The 22082-nt window shown below is 38.5% G+C and overlaps 1 protein-coding gene across 6 annotated transcripts in view; it reads right to left on the bottom strand.

Annotated features, from left to right (window-relative positions):
* The window catches only part of Cdk14 (cyclin dependent kinase 14), a 587756-nt gene that overhangs the window by 369156 nt on the left and 196518 nt on the right, over positions 1–22082 (bottom strand). For all 6 annotated transcript variants that reach the window (XM_052720087.1, XM_052720086.1, XM_052720089.1 and 3 more), the window contains one exon: positions 13407–13486. In XM_052720087.1, coding sequence (XP_052576047.1) covers positions 13407–13486 — 80 coding nt within the window. The remainder of the gene's footprint in view (positions 1–13406; positions 13487–22082) is intronic.

Genomic DNA, 22082 nt, shown 5'->3' with positions numbered 1-22082 from the left:
ACTTTGTCCATTGCATTTTTTCAGGGTTGCTTCACATGATTCCTGGGTTCCCCCTTACTGCCCTCTTGCATTAGTCTTTTTTAATGTACTTGCATTAGTCTTTTTTAATGTACTTGGAAATATAACCATATTTTGTTGACTTTTAATCATATTACTTTCTTAGTGATTATAACTTAATCACTAATCCAAGCTAATATTGGCTTAATATTTATAAAATTAATATTTATAAAATGTATCTTTTTCTCTCCTTCACAGACATTACATCTACATCTAATAATGTGATCTATATCTAATAATGTCATATATCTAATAACATTATAGTCGTTATTCTAAACAGTCTAATGTTTTATAGATTAAGAGATAAGAAAGAATAATATCTTTATAAAATTGCTTATACCTACTTACATATTACCATTTTCAACATTCTATTATTTTTTCCACTAAAAAGTGGTTTTGGTGCCACTGGCATCCAGCCTGACATGTTTCCATTAGTATTTCACTCAATTTCCTGATTTCAACATGGCTCTGGCCTTCTTTTCTAAAGGATAGTTTTGTTAGAAGTGGAATTTTAATTGACAGGTTTTCATTTTCTTTTCTTTTGTTTTTTTTTTTTGGAATATGTCAGTACCTTGCCTTCCTACATCTGGCAGTTAGATGAAAGGTCATCTTTTTAGTACAGTTTTCTCTGCTATAATGAGTTGCTTGCCTCTTCCTAACCTTGGAGATTTCCATTGGTCTTTTTCTTTATGCAATTTTACTTTCATAAATCTACCAGTGGATCTTTTTGTGCTTCTTTTAATTGTAATCTACTGACATGTTTGCAGTCATGGAATTTTATGGGGATTTTATAATCATGCTTTGCCCAATGTTTTCTCCTCTTTCCAATATACATGATGCACCTGTTTTTTCCAAAAGGACCACTAAAAAAGTCACATTATTTGGTATCTTCATTGAGTACACATTGAACATATAAGAAAATATAACTTAATATGGAGCCTGAAGATGCTTAAAACACCAAATTCTGTCAGTAAGCATGACATTGGCCATGAATTTCTGTTCACAGTTCATTTATCTTTTGACTATTTCTATTACTAGGCATTATACATGGTATATAGCACAACAATGTAATGGCTTCTCAAATATTAAGAAGTAATAAATGTATGGTAATAATTTTAAAGCAATCTAGCTTTGCTAACAACTATCATATAATCAATAAATATAAGTTTCTATGTATAAAAATTTATTAATGTAAATTTATGTAATATTTTTTAAATTAGCCAAGAAACTTTTAAGTGAAGAATGCATTATCTATGAACAAACACTTCAGTTAAAACCTTTGTTTCCTAGCAAAATGCACGACAAAGGCAATTTATTTATCTCTAGGCCTCATCTCCCTCTCTGTAGCTTAGAGACATTTGTACTGACATATTAACTCAGAATTGTTGAGGGAAATATATGAGGTAGTGTAGCTGGAGAATTTCTCTCCAGCTCCCGCCACCAAGTCCCGCCAGTCCCAGATCCCACTTATAAAATAAATACACAGACTCTTACATTATTTAAACTGTTTGGCCATTAGCTCAGGCCTGTCATTGTCTACCTCTTACTCTTATATTTAGCCCATTTCTATTAATCTTTACTTTGCCATGTGGCTCATGGCTTACCAGTACTTTACATCTTCCTTGTCCTGGCGGCGGCTCCAGGCAGTCTCTCTTCCTTCCTCCTTTCTCAATTCTCCTCTCTGTTAGTTCTGCCTATACTTCCTGTCTAGCTATTGGCCAATCAGAGTTTATTTACATATAGTGATATCCACAGCAAGGTAGAATGTTAAACAGCATGGCCAGGTAAGAACTGAAGATGTACAGAGGAATTGTTAGTCAATTTTAAGTATTCAGAGACTTTTATTTGCAATAATAGTACTAGCCTCAATCTTTTACCAGCTGGAAAAACCCATAATTGTATCATCAGTGTTCTTTACACACACACATGCTATAATGAGACATGGGTTTATTGTACTAAAATAATTCTTTTAAACCATTAATAATATTCATTTATGTCTGTCACTGCAAAAATTAACATGAATTGCTATAGAGCCTTTTACAATTGACAGGCAAAATTTTGTAATGGAAGGAAAAAAATCCATGAGTCTAGACTGTGATTCTAAGTAAGTTTATGTAAATTGACCCAATTGTAATTCTTTGTGAGTCTGAGGAATGCAATGGGTGTCTGCCAGCTAATATCAACAAAAAATTGAAAGCTGTTGGATCACGTGGCTTTAAAACCTATGAAAATAGTAGGTTTCTTTCATTTTGTTAATTTTGAAGATTAAAGTTTGTCTTTTAATCAAGCAGCTGCTTTCTTGGCTGGTTAAATTTGAAAAAGTATTATATTTCATCTTGTTTTGTCAACCAGTAATGTAAGTTAAGATATGATGCATTTGTGTTTAAGACAATTTAAGAAGGATTAGATATCAATCCCCACCTGCATGCATTTCTAATTGCTGAAAATTCTCTGAAGACTTCCTCGGTTTTACCTTGCTAAGCTATTAAAGATTCTAACCTCATGTACTTCTCACAACAATCCCATGTTAATAAACAGATAAGAATTATCTCTAAGGTGCAGATAAGGAAGTTGAGGCTTAGGATAAATAAACAGTCCTTTAAGACATTTTCCTAGTAAACAGACTTTTAACTGGAGGCTGTTACGGAAGGGTTTATTCAAAGACAATGCACTTTAGAAGAAAGTTCATTTCAGAAATGAAGAAACTGAAGGTGCAGTGGGCCAAGTGTCTGCTCACGACCACAGGGCTGGTGGCACCACCTCCAACAGGACCAACATTTACCGACCGGTGCACTGTTGTTTCAAGTCTCATCTCATCTTTCCCTTAGCTGACTTACAACAATCTGTACAGTTTTGATCATATGGATTTCTGCCTCAACAGCAATGCAGACAGGATCCAGAACGTATTCATGCTTGGTCATTGTATTCAGGGTCTACTATGCAACAGACAGTTCATTAGACTTGTTTCACTATTTAATTGTTGGTGTCTTTTGACAAAAGTATCTGGAGACTCCAGCTTCTTAATTGATAAAATGAAGATGATGAAGTCAACCTTCCTCAGAACACAAAATAGATGGTGTATCTGAATACTACTAGTAAGGTCTTCAATTAGGGTGTAATTGATCTGTGGTCTCAACAGTGCCCTTACGTAAACAAATGGCACATGAATGCCAGGTTTCAGATTTGACACTTGAGAGTCTGAACTCCCTAAATTTTTCTTATTCTCCATCCTTATTCACAGGCTCTTTCTTAGCATAGGCTCTATAATCCAGCCCATGTCCCAAGAAAAACCTTGCATGTCATCCTGAAGATCTCCATGCCCACTGAGCTCCATGTCTAAACACACACTTCACCCTACGTGTTGTTCCTCTTCAGAACCACACATCCATCTCCTAAAATCAGCACTTTTTTTTCCCTAAGTATTTCATTACCTTCTAGTCGCTCTTATACCATCTACATGATCTGAACCAAAAATTGAAAGAGAATAACTCTGCTTGTTGAAGGAGAGGAAATCCCTGCTACCCGTGCTAACCTCACACTGTGAGCAGCAAACTTAAATCCTCTAGGCCAGAGAGTCAATAGCCTTCGCATGGAAACCAAAGCCTCCTTCAGAAGGACTGGCTACAATTGGTATCTGATGAGAGGCAAAAAGGCAGGGGGTGGGGGGTGCACTTTATTCCCATCATAACTCAGCACACAACAATCGGTGCCAATCAAGACATCTGATTCTGAAATATAAGTCAATAGTTAAGATCTCAGGACAGCTGAGAGATGTTTCCAGTCAGAAAGAGACAAAAACAGCTAATACAGAAGAAAACACATACTTCTATCATTTACCCTCAGAGATATTAGAGAAAGTAACTCTTCTTGGTCCTTCTCTTGGAAATTTTCTTAAATTCACCATGCAAATCTTCTCTTGAATTTTTCTTTCGTACTAATGCATTTTTTCCAAGAAATTTTCATTCTATGATTCTTTTTATTTGATAGCATTATGAATTTAATGGATACATATTCCAAGCTCACTAAAATTAGTACTATTTTCATCCTCTTTTATAGAAGGGGAAAGTGAGGCATGCAAAATTTAAGGCCTGCTCAAAATCATACACTCAGGCAGGGATCCAAGCAAACAGGAATATATACAGTTAGGTTTGAGAATTCATACTAAAATACTAGATGAATCTGCCTCTTGCTGGTCACTAGGCCCATTGACTAAAATCAATCCTAAGAGGCAAGCTGGAGTCCAACCAAACTACAACTGAGAAACATCTGAACAGGTAATCTCTATGGTGTGGCTTAGCTTCCAAATTAGTTCTCGTACGGTTATTGAACCTCAAACAATCATAGCACAAATTATGGCTTTAAAAAATCTGTCGGTACAACAGCTAATTGTAGCCTAAGCTCAGCTCAGACACAGTAAATACTAAACTTAAGACAGGAGAGAGACAATTTATTCTATTACCTACTACATATTAAATGCTGTACTAATATGGAGTAAAACAGCTAAAACTTCACTTTATGATCGCCTTATTAATTATGAAACCACTACAAGATAGTGAACAATTCAAAACACCAAGGCTGACAAAAAACACAAATATGGAGCCACAGTAGTCATCTCTGGCCTCTCCAGTACTGCCCTCCAGTTCTGTTACAGAAGGAGACTGTCCCAGGAGTCCCTCTTCCCCTCTGTGCACACTCTCTCATGGAGTTCTAGAAACTCAAGCACAAGAGCATTTGTGTCAGAGAGACTGAGTGGAAAGCTTTCTCTCCACTGGGGGAATGATGGGAGAAGGTGTGCCCCAGCATCCAGCCACTTGACAAAATGATGTAGGTTATAACACAGGATAATTAAATACATATCAGGCCAGTCCTGCACGAACAGAGAAGGTATATATTCATTAGACTTTCTACCTGGATAAAACAGGTTCTTGTGGAATGGACTGGGAAGCAAAGATTTAACATATGCTATCTTTTGAATTAATATGTCTGAAATCACAACTATCAATGTGAGGAACTGCCAAATAGACCTATATCATTTTACATATATATTGTAGTATTTTGATCAGTTCTCCCTGCTTCCAACTTCAAGCTACCTACCAATGTCTTAATCATGCTCACTGACATGACACCATTCATCTCCTTACAAGCCACAGACCTCAGGTCATTTAGTCACAGAGGAAAATCATGTTTTCCTTTAAAAAATGAAAACTAACAAATAGCCAAATCACCTTCGAGAATGTTAATGAATTCATTCATCTAGTACACACACACACACACACACACACACACACACACACACACACACACACACACACATTTTATTAAGAGGAAGTAACAGCAAATATTATCACCACTACATAGCATATCTCTCTGCTAAGCTTTTGAAGGAAAAATGCAGCCCTTTCAAATGTCTCTGTTAAAATGACAAGAATATAAGTCTGGAGTATGTTGAACAATGTTTCTCCAAACTCCTGTCTATCTGGAAATTCGGAGATTGGCTTTACTTGCAAATAACCCACATAAATGTAATTAAATAAAATAAACCCACACTGGACTAAGGTAGGCCCGAAGTGCAATGACTAGCATCTTTCTAAGAAGAGGGTGAGATGCAGAGGAGGAGGCCATGTAAACACAAAGGCAGAGGACTGAGAACCATATATACACATCAAATGACCCCTGGGATGCCAAGAGCCAGCCAAAGCAAGCAAACAGCAAGTGTTTCTTGTAGCTTTCACAAGGAGCCTGGTTTGTGGATGCTTTAATTTTATACTCCTAGTTTAATATATTGTGGTAAGTTTGTGGTATTCTATAACTGAAGCTATACAAAAGTAATGCAACAGCACAAATACTAAATTTAGCTTTGTTAATTTTTAATTTAATTATATCTCAATGAGATATCAAAACTAACATTCATTATTCACAAGCAAATTATATCAGGTGTCTATAGGTGAAAGAATGATACAAATAACAAAAACGTAACAAATATTTTTTAAAATGTTCTACAACAAAGATGTGAAGAAAACCAAATCTGACTACACCACAGTTGTTAATAGCTTGGTTAATTTTCTGTTTCATAATGTTATCAAGTTTATAAAATAACAACTCTTATCACATGTACTAAATTTACTGCAGTATTGGGAATTTAATTAGAGGTCTGAAGGTTAACTACAAAAGTTAGCTACTCACTTTATAAGCAGGCTAACAATTTCCAAATATCTAACATGAAAGGTGCTCACATTTTTCCCCCAATTTGTTTCTCAACTTCTACCCACCTTCTCCTTACTGGTATCATAACTAGATATTAAAAATATAAAAGATTTTCATAGAATAATTAATAAAAAATATATATGGAGAGAGAGAGTGAGTGTGTGTATGTGTGTGTGTGTGTGTGTGTGTGTGTGTGTGTGTGTGTGTGTGTGTGTGTGTCTGTAAAGAGTAGCCCAGCCTGCTTTTGAACTCACTAGGAACAGCTTTGAACTCCTGATTTACCTGTCTCCCCTCCCAAGTGCTAGGATTACAGACAAGAGCCACCATACTTGCCAAACACTGTTACTATTTTAACTTATGCTTGTCTTGTCTATAGAGTATTTAGATTTCTGTTTATGTTTACCTTTGAAAACCACATTCAAGAATCCATAGAAATGACAACTGTTTCCCTTGCCATAATGGATAGAAACCTCAGAGAAAAAACTTATGATATTAGATATACAAAGTGATACAGAGAAAAAGAACTTCTATGCGCTGAAGGTATTGAAAGGTAGGATATCCTAAGACATTTTATGCACTCCCTTCCAAACCTTTCCTTGTGCTCCTGACCCTCTACCTGAGGTACCACAAGCTGTGAAGACACCACACAAGGATTCTAAATTAAAACAGGAAAGCTGACCTTTGCCACAGTTATTTTAGGCTGCCATCAAAGACACTGTAAGTTTCAAAGTCCTTGAACCTAAGAGAAGCCACTGTATGTACTTGATTTTAACAAGAGAAAATTCAGTCTATCTGGAGACACAAATCTAAGCAATATTAGAGTTGTTAAACAATTCCACTTTGGTGAAATGGTGTTAATGCTCAAATTCCAAGGTAATCCGACAAGTGGAAAGCAGGCACTTGAAATCACTTCCCCGAGCACAGTGCTCTCCCGACTCAATCTTCATGCTGATGACATTTTGTGAATGAAGCATTGGCCAGAATAGCAGAATAGAGGTAAACTCAAATTCCAGCTCTCCCTCTCATTAACCCAGCCATAATGTTCCCTCCACAATGGAAAATCAACCTATCCCAAAGTGTCACACCCTCTACCACTTGATACATATACAACTTGTACTTCTAAGGCTGTTGTTCCTATACATAAAGAGCAAAAAAAAAAAAAAGACCGTGAAAGACAGGAAGAGAAATCAAGAGAGGAACATCCATCCAAAACTGACCCATTGTTTCATTCTTATTATCATCATGATGTCATTTTACTTCTACTAACAACAGAGGGGATAAAGAGACAGCTCAGGGGGCTGGAGAGATGGCTCAGAGGTTAAGACCACTGACTGCTCTTCCAGAGGTCCTGAGTTCAATTCCCAGCACCCACATGGTGGTTCACAACCATCTGTAATGAAAATGAAATCTGCCACCCTCTTCTATGTACATAATAAATAAATAAATCTTTAAAAAAAAAAGAGAGAGAGACAGCTCAGAGGTTTAGAACACTTTGTTGCTCTTACAGAGGACCCAAGTTCAGTTCCAAGCACTCACATTGTGACCTGCAATCAGGAACTCACACTCCATTGGGGACTCTATCGTCACTAATCACTCACATGATACATACACCTATATGTAAGCAAAGATTCATACATATAAAATGTAAATAAATACTTTAAAAATATCACTTAGAAGTCAGGCTTTATTATAAAGACTTCAAAATATTGTATTTAAAGAAAACAGTGTCATTTTGTGATGGGTCATCCCAGGCCTCAACAATTCTTCCATCACTTTCCATCATAGGAATATTCAAAAAAATGGAATTTCAAGAATCCTCAGGAAATCAGAAGAATCATGTCAATATAGAAAATCCATAATTAATTACACGAGTTAACACCTACCTTCTGCAAATAAGGTTTCTTGGGCCCAAAACTATTAAGTGGTATTATAGGCTGAAATGTACCCTTCTCTAAAACAACGAAAAAATAGTATGCTGAAGTCTTAACCTCAGTACTTTAGTATATGTCTGGCTGTGAGTCTGCATGGATGTAACTAAGTCAAAATGAGGTCTCTAGGGTAGGCTGTAATACAGTATGACCAGTGTCCTTAGAGAAAGAAGATATTTGTATATGGACAGGCACAGAATAAAAACCCAGAGACAGAGGGACATGACACCTGTCTATGAGCCAAGGAGGAAATCTTAGGACAGATCATTTCTCTCAGCTGTAAGAAAAGTTGTCATGGTATCTTGGCTTTGGCCTTCCAGTCTCCAAAGCTATGAGGCAGTAACTACTCCTGTGTAATACACTGTCATAGAAGCCCAGCAGCCTTCTGACATGGTTGGTCTTATATTGTACAGTGATGAAAGACAAAGCCTCAGTCAAAAGCCAGAATGCTAGACTCCAAAGCCTACTCTATAGATTACCTTGACTAGCTGTCAACCTCTCATTGGCACGGGAAGTTCTGGGCCTCAAAAACATTAAACTTGCCTTTTCTTTCACACTTGTTCTTCCTCTACCATCTACTGCAACACTTCTGCCCCTCAGGTGCCACAGCCATGGTTTTTACACTTTCCATGCTCCAGAATATTGACCCAAGTAAATCTCTGTTCTAAATTTAACAAAATAAAACTGAAGGTTTATTATTTTAAGGGTCTCATTGAATATGTTGTTTATATTCAACTTCTGTGAGCTCCATCCTCACATCATTAGATATTTTCATATAGATGTCTCATGAACTCAGGACTCAACATGTACAAACAAAACACAGCTATGGAGCAACACCCACCTACTGTCACATGACCGGCCAATCATTGAGACCACCTTATGAAAATCATCCCTGCTCCTTGCACTGGGCCCAAGGCACTGAGTTTTGACCTCTGCTCATTTTCTGTTCTGGTCTAGACAGCAACTTCTCTATCTAGTCTCCACAGTTTATCATCTGATTTCTAGCTCAAGGTCCAGACGATCTTAGCACACTTCACTAGTGGAGAACCTTCCTGAGAATTCACAATACTTCAGAAATGATTTGGCATTTATATGGCATGGTATGTTATTCTTTGACTTATTATTTCAATCTTCTGCCTGCCACCTGGATGACAGATTCCTCAAGAGCACCATCTGTATCAAATACTCCATCTTATTTACTGACTCTAGCTTAATGATACTCTGTAATTCACTCAATAGCTGTTACAAGAAGGGTGTCAGACAAGGTCACTAACCCTCATTAAAATTCTACATATGAACTGAGTCAGGAGGGAGGACATTTCACATTCCAGTAGGAACTGTAAAGGAAATGAAAAGGGCTATTGGCCTGGTGAGCTGCACAAAGATGGGTAAGATAATTGCTGGCTGCTATTTAGGCAGGATGGCCATAGGAAGTTTCTCTGAGAACATAGGAGTTTATAGCTGGTACCTAAAAGCAGCCAGGAAAGAGCTTTCTAGACAGTGGCAGAGTGTATGTGAGGGCCCTGAGATGGGACACTATGGAACGATTGAAAGAAAAGCAGCCAGAGTATTGGGTACAGGTTTTTAAAGGGGGCATTAATAAAACATGGCTTACATTTTTAGATTATAATAGTTTCAAAATGAAGAAACAATAAGGATGACAAAGAAGGAGAGAATACAGTGTAAAAGTTACTACAACAATCCAAGAAGAACTGGCGATTCCTGGAGTATAGTGAGGAGACTCCTATCAGCTGTGGACAGACATGAGCTACCTTTTAGAGATGTAACCAGCAGAACCATATTTGGGTAATTTCAGTAGGCAGTGCTGGACATTACCATTATACATGTACAGAGAATACGGCACGGGATGTGAAGGACCAGAACTATCTTTGGATATAAGGTTTAGGTAATTTGTTATACCACCCTTACTTGGTGGTGATATATTATCCTTCTTAGAGGTTGTTGAATTCAAGGGGAAATCCCAAGTAGGCAGATGGATGTACGAAATGGACACAAAGACAGGGTTTCTCTGTGTAGCTTTGCGCCTTTCCTGGGACTCACTTGGTAGCCCAGGCTGGCCTCGAACTCACAGAGATCCGCCTGGCTCTGCCTCCCGAGTGCTGGGATTAAAGGCGTGCGCCACCACCGCCCGGCCAAAGACAAAGTCTTAAATAAACACATGTATGGAAGTCAACAGCTTATAACTGCTATTTAAACTTAGAAAATGAATGAAATTATCCAGGAATGGGTGCTTATTAGAGAAAAGGTGGCTTTTTTTTTTCTCTCCTTAGGTTCTACAAACCTAAAGGGCAGCATAAAGCAAGTAGAAAAACAGACCTGCCTGGAGTCTCTGATGTTGCAGGAAAGACTGTTTCACATGTGTAATCTGCTAAAGTTAGAAAAAGAACCCACAAAAGGGAAGGTTTGGTATATAATAAAGAGGCAACAGATACATTTTCTAAGATGTTTCACCTAAATGGTAGTGAAAAAAGTCAAACTGAAAGGACTTGAAAGGAGGAATGAGATGAGAAAGTAGAAGAACAAGAGTGTTCTGGCTGGTTTAATGACAACCTGACACAAGCTGCGTCGTTTTGGAAGCGGGATCCTCAATTGGAAATATGCCCCTACCAGACTGGACTGTAAGCAAGCCTGTGGTACATTTTCTTGACTGATGATTGAGGTGGAAGGGCCCAGACAATTGGGGGTGGTGCCAACCCTGGGCAGGTGGTCTAGGGGTATAACAGAAAGCAAATAAGCCAGTCACAAGGAGCCAGTAAGCAGCATCAGCTCCTGCCTCCATGTTTCTGCCCTGTTTAGTTCCTTGCCAAACCCTCTTGAACGATGAACTGTGATATGGAAGTGTAGGAAAAATAAGTCCTTTTTTCCCCAAGTTGTCTTTGGTCATGGTGTTTTATCACAGCAATAGAAACTCTAAATAAGACAAAGAGGAAGAACAGAAAGAGGAAGAGGAGAAGGAAGATGCACATCATCATCATCATCAACATCATCAATGTCATCAACATCATCAATGTCATCAACATCATCATCAACAACATCATCATCATCATCATCATCATCATTATCAAATAACAAACCAGATAATGACAGAGTATATTTAATTTGTCAGTACCTTCACAAAAGTAGGTCGCAAAACACTGAAACATCATTTGGATCAGCAGAAGATGTAGCTTCGGTCCCTTTGATGGGAGAATGAACTGAGGTCTTAGGTAAAGATAATTTGCATTTTTATAAGATGTAGAAGTGAAGCTACTAATCCTAAGAGTTGTGACAGTGCACTGAAAAATTCCCATGAATAACATGGTTTTCATTAAGAATAGAAAACCTCCTATGCATAAATGAACAAAGCAAAAGGCAGCTCAACCTTATTTCATAAAATTAAAGCCTTATACATAGAATCTACTGCATTATGAGAGAACTTTTAGAAAAATAACAGTGGGGAAAATATTACAATATAATACTAATGTATAAAGGGATTGAGACAACCGAGGCAAACTAAAGGATAAAAACAATGGTGGTGTAGAACTTGTGGGCGCGGCCAACCAATCACTGGTCCAACTTGAGGCCCACACCACAAAAGGGAGCCAATGCCTGTCATTGCCTGGATGACTAGGAACCAGAGACTGGACAGTCCAGAGACTGACTCACTCTCTCTCACTCTCTCTCTCTCTCTCTCTCTCTCTCTCTCTCTCTCTCTCTCTCTCTCTCTCTCCCCCCCCCTCTCTCTCTCACACACACACACAAAGTCAATGAAATGATTAGTAATGATATTCTGCTATACTCATAGATTGGTGCCTAGCCCAATTATCATCAGAGAGGCATTATCCAGTAACTGATGGGAGCAGATGCTGAGACCCAAAACAAAACATTAGGTGGCGCTCAGAGAAACCCACAGAAGTGGGTGGGGGAGACTGTAGGAGCCAGAGGTGTCAAGGGCATCATAGAGAACATGGCCCACAGAACCAACTAATCAGGACTCACTCATAGGAGCTTACAGAGACTAAAGTGACAATCAGAGAGACTGTAATGGTCTAAGTTAGGATCTCTGCATGTATGTTACGGTTGTATAGCTTGCTGTTCTTGTGGGACTCCTCACAGTGGAATTGGGGTATCTCTGACTCTTCTGCCTGCTCTTGGGACCCTTTCCCTCCTACTGACTTGCCTTGTCTAGGCTTGATAGGAGCATTTGTGCCTAGTCTTATAGTAATTTGTTATGCAATGTTCAGTTGATATCCCTGGGAGGCCTGAAGTTTTCTGAAGGGGAACAGAGGAGGAATGGGTCTGGGGGAGAGGAGATGTCGGGAAGAGGGACTTGGAGGAGTAGGGGAGTGGAAAACCATGATTGGAATGTGCTGTGGGATGCTCTGTATGTCAAATGTGTTGCTCTGATTGGTCAATAAATAAAACACTGATTGGCCATTGGCTAGGCAGGAAGTGTAGGCGGGACAAGGAGGAGAATAAAGCTGGGAAGTGGAAGGCTGAGTCAGAGAGACACTGCCAGCCGCCATGATGACAAACAGCATGTGAAGATGCCGGTAAGCCACGAGCCACGTGGCAAGGTATAGATTAATGGAAATGGATTAATTTAAGCTGTAAGAACAGTTAGCAAGAAGCCTGCCACAGCCATACAGTTTGTAACCAATATAAGTCTCTGTGTTTACTTGGTCGGGGCTGAGCAGCCGTGGAACTGGCAGGTGAGAGAGATTTGTCCTGACTGTGGGTCAGGCAGGAAAACTCAAGCTACAAGAATGTAATATATGAGAGAAGAATTAAAACAACACAAAATAGGAAAAAAGAAAAAAACAAGAAAAAAGAAATTCAAAGGAGCAACAAGATAAGGACAATCCTTCATTTTTAAGAATTTCCTTTAAAAATCATGAATGTAGAATAATGACACTCAGAGAGGTATTTTAGTAGTGCTGCAAATAGAATCAGACATAAAAATATTCTCCACTTGCCTAGACAGCCCCACCATGAATTTCCCCCCACAAATCTGAATATAGAAAGATAGTCTTGTCTTGCTTAACATGACTTGATATGATCGTAGAAGGTACTGATTTTTTTTTATTTGAGTCTACACAATCAAATGAGACATTTAGTAGTGAAACTGTAAAACTTAGCATGTCTGGAGATGCAGCATACTTACCATGCTATGAACATCACATAAATACAGAATCAAAGAGAGGGCAGGATGCCTACCTTCCCTGATGGCCGTGAAAGGTGTCCCCTCTTCTTCCTGCAGCCTGATCACCTTTAGAGCCACCAGCTTCCCATTTACCCTGCAGGAAACCAAAGACAGCGAGAGTGACTCTGCAGAGCTCTACATCTTTTATGGTTCTGATCATGCACCCTAAAATTTCTGTTCTATGCAGTTCTTCCTTGAGAATGTCAGTGACTCGATTATTCTGCCACAGCCATATGTGTTTCAGCAAGGCTGGGAATCCTAGATCACTGTAAATATTCACATTATAAATACACTTGCAATAGGCTAATATTGAATTTGATATTTCTATGATTTAGTCTTTTCCATCCAGTAAAACTAGAGTTCAACAAAACCACTTGACAATGATTCTCAGTTTAATTCAAAGCAAAGCAGTGAAAGGGATATTTTCCTTTGTTTCTCAAACTGCATTGTCACTCTTGGGTAGGGTCATTTAATTACAAGGACAGAAAGTTGACACTCACATTCCCTTTCTCTCTCTCTCTCTCTCTCTCTCTCTCTCTCTCTCTCTCTCTCTCTCTCGGCAACACCCCCCCCACACACACACACACATCTTTCCCATTTTTAAAATAAGAGCTTCTGAAAACTGTAATTAATCTGGTTGTTTTGTGTTATTGTATATCATCAAAAATTTGATGAATAGGGGGCTGGAGAGATGGCTCAGCAATAAAGAGCACTGGATGCTCTTCCAGAGGACCATGATCAATTCCCAGCACTCACATGGCAGCTAACAACAGTCTGTAACTCCAGTTCCAGGGGATCTGACACCCTCACCCAGAATACACGAAGGCAAAACACCAATACACATAAAAAAAATAAAAATAAATAAACCTTAAAAAAAATGAATTACAAATTACAAAAGACATACCCAAAGAAAATGCTTCTTTGAAACACATTGTGTGTGTGTCTCTAAGGTAAGATTACACTATGGAGATAATTCTTTATTCAGACAATTCTGCTACTACCAACATCAAAGGTATAACTATATATTCTGGTCCTCTTGATTGCTTTATTTTCTACTTTTACTAGGCCTGATGGAATATTTTATTTGGTTCCCTTGTTCACTAAAATGTTTTAAAGGAGATACTAAATGTAAAAAGTACAAAAGATAGTTAGTGAAAAACAAACCACCCTGCCATACTCCTCCCACCACCTAGCTCCCACCCCCTGAAGCCAACATTGACCACTGCTCAGATATACTCTCTGGTCTTTAGGTCCTCCATATTTACACATAAATTATGTATATGTGTTTATGTCATATAAATTGACATATATATACATACACACCTGCACAGTGCAGAAAACCACATACAGAAATGTTGGTATATGATACACAGTGCACTGCAACCCCTTGTATAATATTCCTAATTTCATACTAGTCTTCAACTAAGAGTCATCTAGCTTATTCACAATTTTCTGCTACTACAGTGATACGATATCTTGTATATTTTACCCTTATTTTTAAAAACGTGAATAACAAATTCCTTTAAAAAAAAGACAAGATCAAAATATATACAATTCTAATTAGTATTTTTGATGAAAATTCAAATTTTATACTATAAAGCAGAAACCAATTTACCTTTCCTATAGCAACAATGACAGTTCCTATTCCTTTCCTCTGTCTCCTCTATGTTACCAACATTTGGTTTGCTAATCTTATAGGTCAAAATGGTTTCTTATTATAAGTGTGATTGCTACCAGAAATCTTCAGAGGAACCAAAATGGACAGACAGCTCATGTGACCCAGAGAATCCTGTGTCTGAGTTTGAAAAATGAATGTTAATGTCTTTAAAATAAATAAGGAAAAATTAAAAAATCACAATATCTAACGAACTTATGTTTGTTCAAAAAACTGCCCCAGAAGGGAAACCCAGAAGCCAGAGTCCTCATCACAATCCAACTGCCAGGTGGCATTTCTCCCTGAGCCCACTGACACTCCATTTCTGGCAATGGCAATGAGATACAGACATCTTGTGCAGTCTTCCTCCTGGAAGACTTCCTCCTTTCCCTGTATCTCAGCTGGGAAGGCAGGCCCAGCGATTTTCTCTCCTGAGTGCGTCACCTTGACTTTCCTAAGCCTGTTTGTGCTCTGGGTACCCAGGTGCAAGCATCAACAAATGCCTGCATGTGGGGGTCAGCTGGCTTCACAGTCTGTGATCCTCACTTAGTGCTTGAGAACTAAGCGAGGCTTTGGCAGGGATTGAGGCCACGATGCAGTCAGAACTGACATCTGCACAGACTTCTCAGCCCAGTTGAGCTCATCAGTGGCTCCCACAGGAGGCAGTAACTGATTCCAGGAACGCCTTGGAATTTTCCCCTCATTTACAGACATTTTCCTCTCACCCATAAAACACACACACACCACCTTCTTTCGTCAAAGCTTTCCACTTCCCTTGAGAAGCATTAAACAGTATGTACCAGGAACGGAATTCTGGAATATAGAATCTCATACTTCTAAAGGCCATGCACTTCAAACAGGCCCTGGGACCATGAAATATGACTAGTCCTTAGCACATGGAAAACAATGGAGCCTTTACTTGACTTAACACTTATTCCTGAGATGCAACTGAAGTCAGTCTGGTGGTTTGAATAAGAATGGTCACCATAAATTTCTATATTTGAATGCTTAGTCATCAGGGAGTGGAACTGTTTCAAAGGTATAGAAGCATCAGGAGGTGTAGCCTTGTTGGGAGAAGTGTGTCGCTGGGAGTGGACTTTGAGGTTTCAAAAACCAATGCCAGTCCCAGGTGTGCACGCTCGCTCGCTTGTTTGCTCTGTCTTTCTCTGTCTCTCTCTCTGTCTCTGTCTCTGTCTGTCTCTCTCTCTGTCTCCCTTTTTCTTTCTCTCTCTCTGTCTCTCTGTCTCTCTCTCTCTCTCTCTCTCTCTCTCTCTCTCTCTCTCTCTCTCTCTCTCTCTCTCTCTCTCTCTCCCTCTCTCTCTCTTTCTCTCTCTCTCTCTCTCTGCTTCTAGACCAGAATGTAACAGTCAACTACTACTCCAGTGCCACCATGCCTTCACCATGATGACAATAATGGACTAACTCTTTGAAACTGTAAGCAATCCCCCAGTTAAATGCTTTCTTTTATGAGTTTCCTTGGTCATAACGTCTCCTCTCAGCAACAGAACAGTGACCAAGACAGTCAGAATCCCTCTGAGCACTTTCAAAGATCAATCTACATCATTCTGTGGTGATGAAAAAAACATTTCCTTCGAATTTACTTTCTCTAAACACAAGAGACAATTTCATGGAATTATGATTCTGCAATTTCCATGAACTGAAACTCCAAGTGTTAAGGTATCTATTTGTTTGTTTAAATTTTATTTGTCTGATATGCATGAGTTTTTAATCTACATATAGGTCTGTTCATCATGTCTGTGTCTCGTGTCTGAGGATGCCAGAGAGAGATGTCAAATTCCCTGGAACTGGAGCTACAGATGGCTGTGAGCCAGTGTGGGTGCTGGGAATCCAACTCAGGTCTTCTGGAAGAGTCAGTGCTCTTAGGTTCCGAGGCCCCTCTCCAGCCTCAAGTGTTAGTGGATTTTGTGGGCTATGATCATTCAGTTGCTGCTGACATTGATATTTTAGATATCATATCAAAGGAAACTAAGAATGTCTTTAAAGTTCATATATTATAAGCTCCAGAGAAAAAGAGACTGCTTCATTCACTGCTACATGTCCAGTATCCAGGACCTTCCTGGCACAGTATATATTTTTAAAGAATGAGTATTGATGTACTTAATTCATGGATACTTTCCCCTTCCTCTATGCCAAATAAATCTAGAATAAGGTAGAAAACTTATTATTTCCAAAATTTTCAGAGAAATAAAAAAATTTATAAAACTGTCAGCGTCTTCATTCATGTTTGGCTTAAGGATTTCTTTATTTTCCTTTTGTCTTTTGTGGGTTTTTTGCACCCCACCCCCAGATTAAAAGTGAAGTCTCTCTGATTCTTAGCATATGGTGACAAGTTTTCATTTTGCGGAAGTTTTAGAATTTGTAGAATACTTTAATTAACCTTTTTACAGCCAAAAGACTCATTGCAACGCACTGACAACCTTTAACAATCTAAGCACAGAGCTCTAGCCAGCACCTCTCCCGCCAATGGCTTCACTCAGTTTACCACAAGGAATCATATTGATCATCACATTGCTCTTTAACCTGAGTCACCGTGACTTTCTCCTTCCTTAATTAGATTTTCTCTGCATGTCTGGACACTCACCAAGTGCTGAGTCCTTCAGTGTCAAAGTCCAGTAAAAATGTTAAGTCACAGGCTCAACCGTTCAAAAAGGATCTTTGGGAAGAATAATATTATGAAACTGTCTAATGTTCTAATTTGTGTAATACATATTTTAGTACTATTATCTGAAGTACTTAAAATTCTAAGGTACTAGCTATGCATGTATTTCACTTCTTAAGGGTATCAAATTAAGATGTCATCCATTAAAAAGCAAAAAAGTCATATTTTCTAATTATCTTATAGTTTCAAACTACTTTGAGTGCTCAAAACATGTAATTCAAACACTGATTTAAATAAACACAAAATTCAAATTGAATCAATAAATCAGAGCTGTTTACAGAAAAACACTGGAGATTCTCCTTTAACAAGTCATATTAATTAAATCAAAAGCTAATGAATAAAAGGCAATCAAGGTTTGATTGCCAGTGGAAACATTAATTCAGATAAATAACATGGTGAGAAAAATATGCTTTAACTTGTGTTAATATTGCTGTAGAACAGTCTTTTGAAGATACAGCCAGTTTTGTCTCCAGTTGTTATAACCTACACATGGAGTCATTTTCCTTCAGACACAACCGCCATTACTAACATGGCGTCACTGTGAGATACAATCTAAGCCCCAGGATGAGTAACTCAGTGTTCTAGTCTGGTCTGTATGTCACAAGGAATGAGCTGCCAAATGCAGCACAAGGCAGAGCTGTATAAATAGTGTCCAGTCATAGAGACCCTGGGACACTAGGTAGTGAGATCCAAGTAGAATCCAGCTTCAAACAGATTCTGACCACAATTTCAAAACTCTAAACTCAGAAATTGTGTCCGTAATTCCATGTGCCACTTGACACCTGTAGATACAAAATTCTTTTGTGATTTTGTGATTGCCTAAAGTGCAGAATTTTTAAACAGAAGCAACAACCTACTGTTTTGTTTTGTTTTTTTATCCATCCTTTGATTCGTTTATTTCTAGTTCTGCCAGACCTATAGACGTCCCACTTTGCTCAGGGCACAGTTTCCAGTTTCAAAAAGTGATGCTCAAAGAGAATTTCCATACACATAAGTAATTCTCAAAGGAAAGCTGCGAAGTCTTCTCTTCCATTAGTTACCTCAAATTAATAGGATAAACTAGACAAGAAAACAAAATAAAAATACTATCTAGGTCATCTCGGAAAGTACTGTTCATGTGTTCACACTTAGAAGAGATTATGTCTGGATGATATAAAGGAAATTAAAGCAGTATACCTAGAAGAAATTTAATATATCTGGGAAACTTAATATGTAATGTCTCCCTCATCCATTATGACCTTGTATCAAGGGAAAATGCTGAGGAAAACACCAGCCAGAGAAGCCAGGCACAGGCTTTTGTCCCTTGCTGTGTTGACACAGAGGCATAGCAAGCCATGGCAGAGCCAGTGCAGTGTTTTGGGCTGAGTTTATAAATTTGGGGCAAATTACTAAAACTATTTGGAAAATTATCCTAGTCAGGCTTCATTTATTAACAACCTCTTTTAAAAGTAGTTCAAATGTTCAGTATCTAGTATTAAAGCTTCAGAAGTTAGGTAGCTGTTCTGTGGCCGCACTGCTGTCTTTAAATCCATCTTTTATTGGGATGTGAATGAGAAGCCACCTCAGCACTACTTAACCACTGTTTTCTGGCATATCCTGATAATGTTAGCCCCCATACCTTACTCTAAGGGAGAAAACATTTTGAATAATTAGAATTTTGAGGTAAACTCTAACAGCCCCTTGCAGTAATATGTATTAAAATTATGTGGACAGAATTGGAAGAAGACTCATACTAAATCTTGTTAAATTGATTTCTTTTTTAATAAAATCTAAGATTAATAAAATAACAGTATAAAGTCTACTTGCTAGGATGTGACTAAGAATACAAAATATGAGGATTTAATACAATGAGCAAAGAGTACATTCAATCAGCAACTATTACCCATAAAAACAAATGGTTGCTACTAAAGCATAATTCATAATTTTAAATGTTTTATCAAACATATAGTCTCAAGATACTTTCAAACAAAATTAGTTTGGACACTTTGAATCATTATGTGTTGTAGAATATTATTTTAAGGTATGTTACTTTTGTTTATGTTGCATTTGTTTAACTCTGTGAAGCTGTGTTACTGTGACTGTCTAAAACACCTGGTGGTCTAAATAAAGAACTGAATGGCCAATAGTGATGCAGGAGAGAGAGATAGGTGGGACTGTCAGGCAGAGAGAATATATAGAAGGAGAAATCTAGGAGAGAAGAAGTAGCCAGAGAAGGAGGAGGACTCCAGGAGCCAGCCACCCAGTCACATAGCTACACAGCAAGTCACGGAGTAAGAGTAAGATTTATAAAAGTAAAACAAAAAGAAGAAAAAAGAAAAATGGTAAAAGCTGTGGGAGTCTGCCAGAGTCCAGCTCTGACTTGTCAAAGAGTTCTTGGTGGGAGGAGAGAAGAATGAGGAAATGATAGACAGAGGCAAAAGACCTCCCCCCTTTCAAGATTAAAGCACAAAATACAGCCAAATGTAGACCTTCAAAATACCTTGGAACCATGCCCATGGCCAAATCATCCCATTATGCAGCCCTACTGGGTAAAGCAAGCTCAGATTCTCTGACCCTGAGTAAGGTCTTACTAGGGATCCCCTGTGGGCCCCCACAAAAAGCCCAGATGCAAAAGGTAGACAGGGTAATTTAAGTTAAGGAAAGCTGGCAAGAAACAAGCCAAGCTAAGGCTGGGCATTCATAATTAAGAATAAGCCTCTGTGTGTGATTTATTTGGCAGCTGGGTGGCGGGCCCCCTAAAAGAACAAAACCAAACAACAATTATGTTCATGGCAGAAAACAGAACTGTGCACATTTTCACAATTTTAAGCTGATCAGTTTTGTACCATTCCCAAACTAGAATCAATTAACAAAGGATTTTACAAGTTTATTAAGGAAGGCAAGCACAGAAGATAGTTAAGTGCCCTGGGACCCAGTCCCCCCCTCCAGTTTGGTTTAGGGTTATGCACAGGGTTTTTTAATTCTGTACCTGGCAGCCTAACTCCTTCACCTGGATATACTATGCATACACACCCCTCTCCAAACAATGCACCTAGGAAAGAAATATCAGCACCCTTTAATCCCCATCTACAATGGACTCCACATATACCCATCCTTGAACAACAGTTTGAGTCTCTCATCCCAGTAGCAATCAAATTCAGGCAATCTCTATTCAAGTATATCCCCCAACATATCTAAGTTAAAGACTAGAAGAGTCAACCTGGCCTGAACTGATTTTGAGTGCTTGGAAAAACCACAGTGGCCTCTAGTAACCTTTTAAGAGGAAATCCCCTATTTACCATCTTATGCCTCTTCACAATTGGACATGCATATGATTGAAACTAAATATATTGTGGGAAGAACATATGCAATAGGAAAATTATTTTTTTAACTTACCAATCAAAATAGAAAACCACTCAAATTATGTCCCTTAGTAACAAGGACTTCTCCTTCTCTTCAAGTCCATAAAGGGAATACCCTAACAATAATTGGGGTTTTGAGCATCCTCACTCATGCGGCCCATCAAGTTTGACAGTACAGCCATCTTGAATCTGTACTATAACTTTGCTCCAAAGAAAACTTTCAGCTCTTTAGATAAGAGGCCAATAACCTGGAAACATCTGGCAACAGTGACATTGCTATCAGAAGAAACTTCAGTGACAATGAAGCTTTCAAAGAAGAGAGCAAACCCCTCACTGGCCATGGGTCCTTAGACTCCCACTGCCATGGTCAAAGCAGTCCTTCAAAGACTTAGTGGAACTCAAACCCCTCTACAGACATCCAAATTAGGTCATTGTTTCTGCTGCAGAAGGAAAAAAGAAAATCTGCCACCTGTAGTTTACTCTCTGCTTCAAGTTCTGAACCAACAAAGACAATACCAAGGGCTCTCCCATGGTCCAGCCCTCCATTAAAGTTCAAATGTTCATTTCTTATTCAACAAATACTAATTGTGAGGTTCCGAGTTTGTGCTTGGGATAAATAATAAGTAATAATATATCCCTGCACACAAGGCTCTTGAGTCCAGCCCAGGACAAAAAATCAAACGAGAGGGATACAATGGGAGGAAGTCAGCAGGCTCCCACTTGTCAACTGGCTCAATTTGGCCATCTGTAAAATAATACCTGCAACTGAAAGACATCACATATGCTTAAATCTATAGCTATATAACAAAACTAATGAAACGAACTGATCATACATGGAGTACTCTGTGGTCCTCTCTTTAGTATAAAATCTGGTTAAAGAAGAAAGATGCTGTAGTAAGGGCTTCCTTTGCAGAGGTCATAAGAAGTGCTGCTGGAAAGCATGTTCCTCCTGGTGGAAGCTTTCGCAGAATAAATCCAATCCAAATCTGACCATACCTAGATTTAAGTGCTTACT

This window comes from Peromyscus californicus, unplaced genomic scaffold (genome assembly GCF_007827085.1).
Source record: "Peromyscus californicus insignis strain IS unplaced genomic scaffold, ASM782708v3 Scaffold_6__1_contigs__length_162567912, whole genome shotgun sequence".
NCBI classification, from domain to species: Eukaryota; Metazoa; Chordata; class Mammalia; order Rodentia; family Cricetidae; genus Peromyscus; species Peromyscus californicus.
Note: the sequence above shows the minus strand (reverse complement) of the source record. Positions and strands in the feature narration are given on the sequence as shown.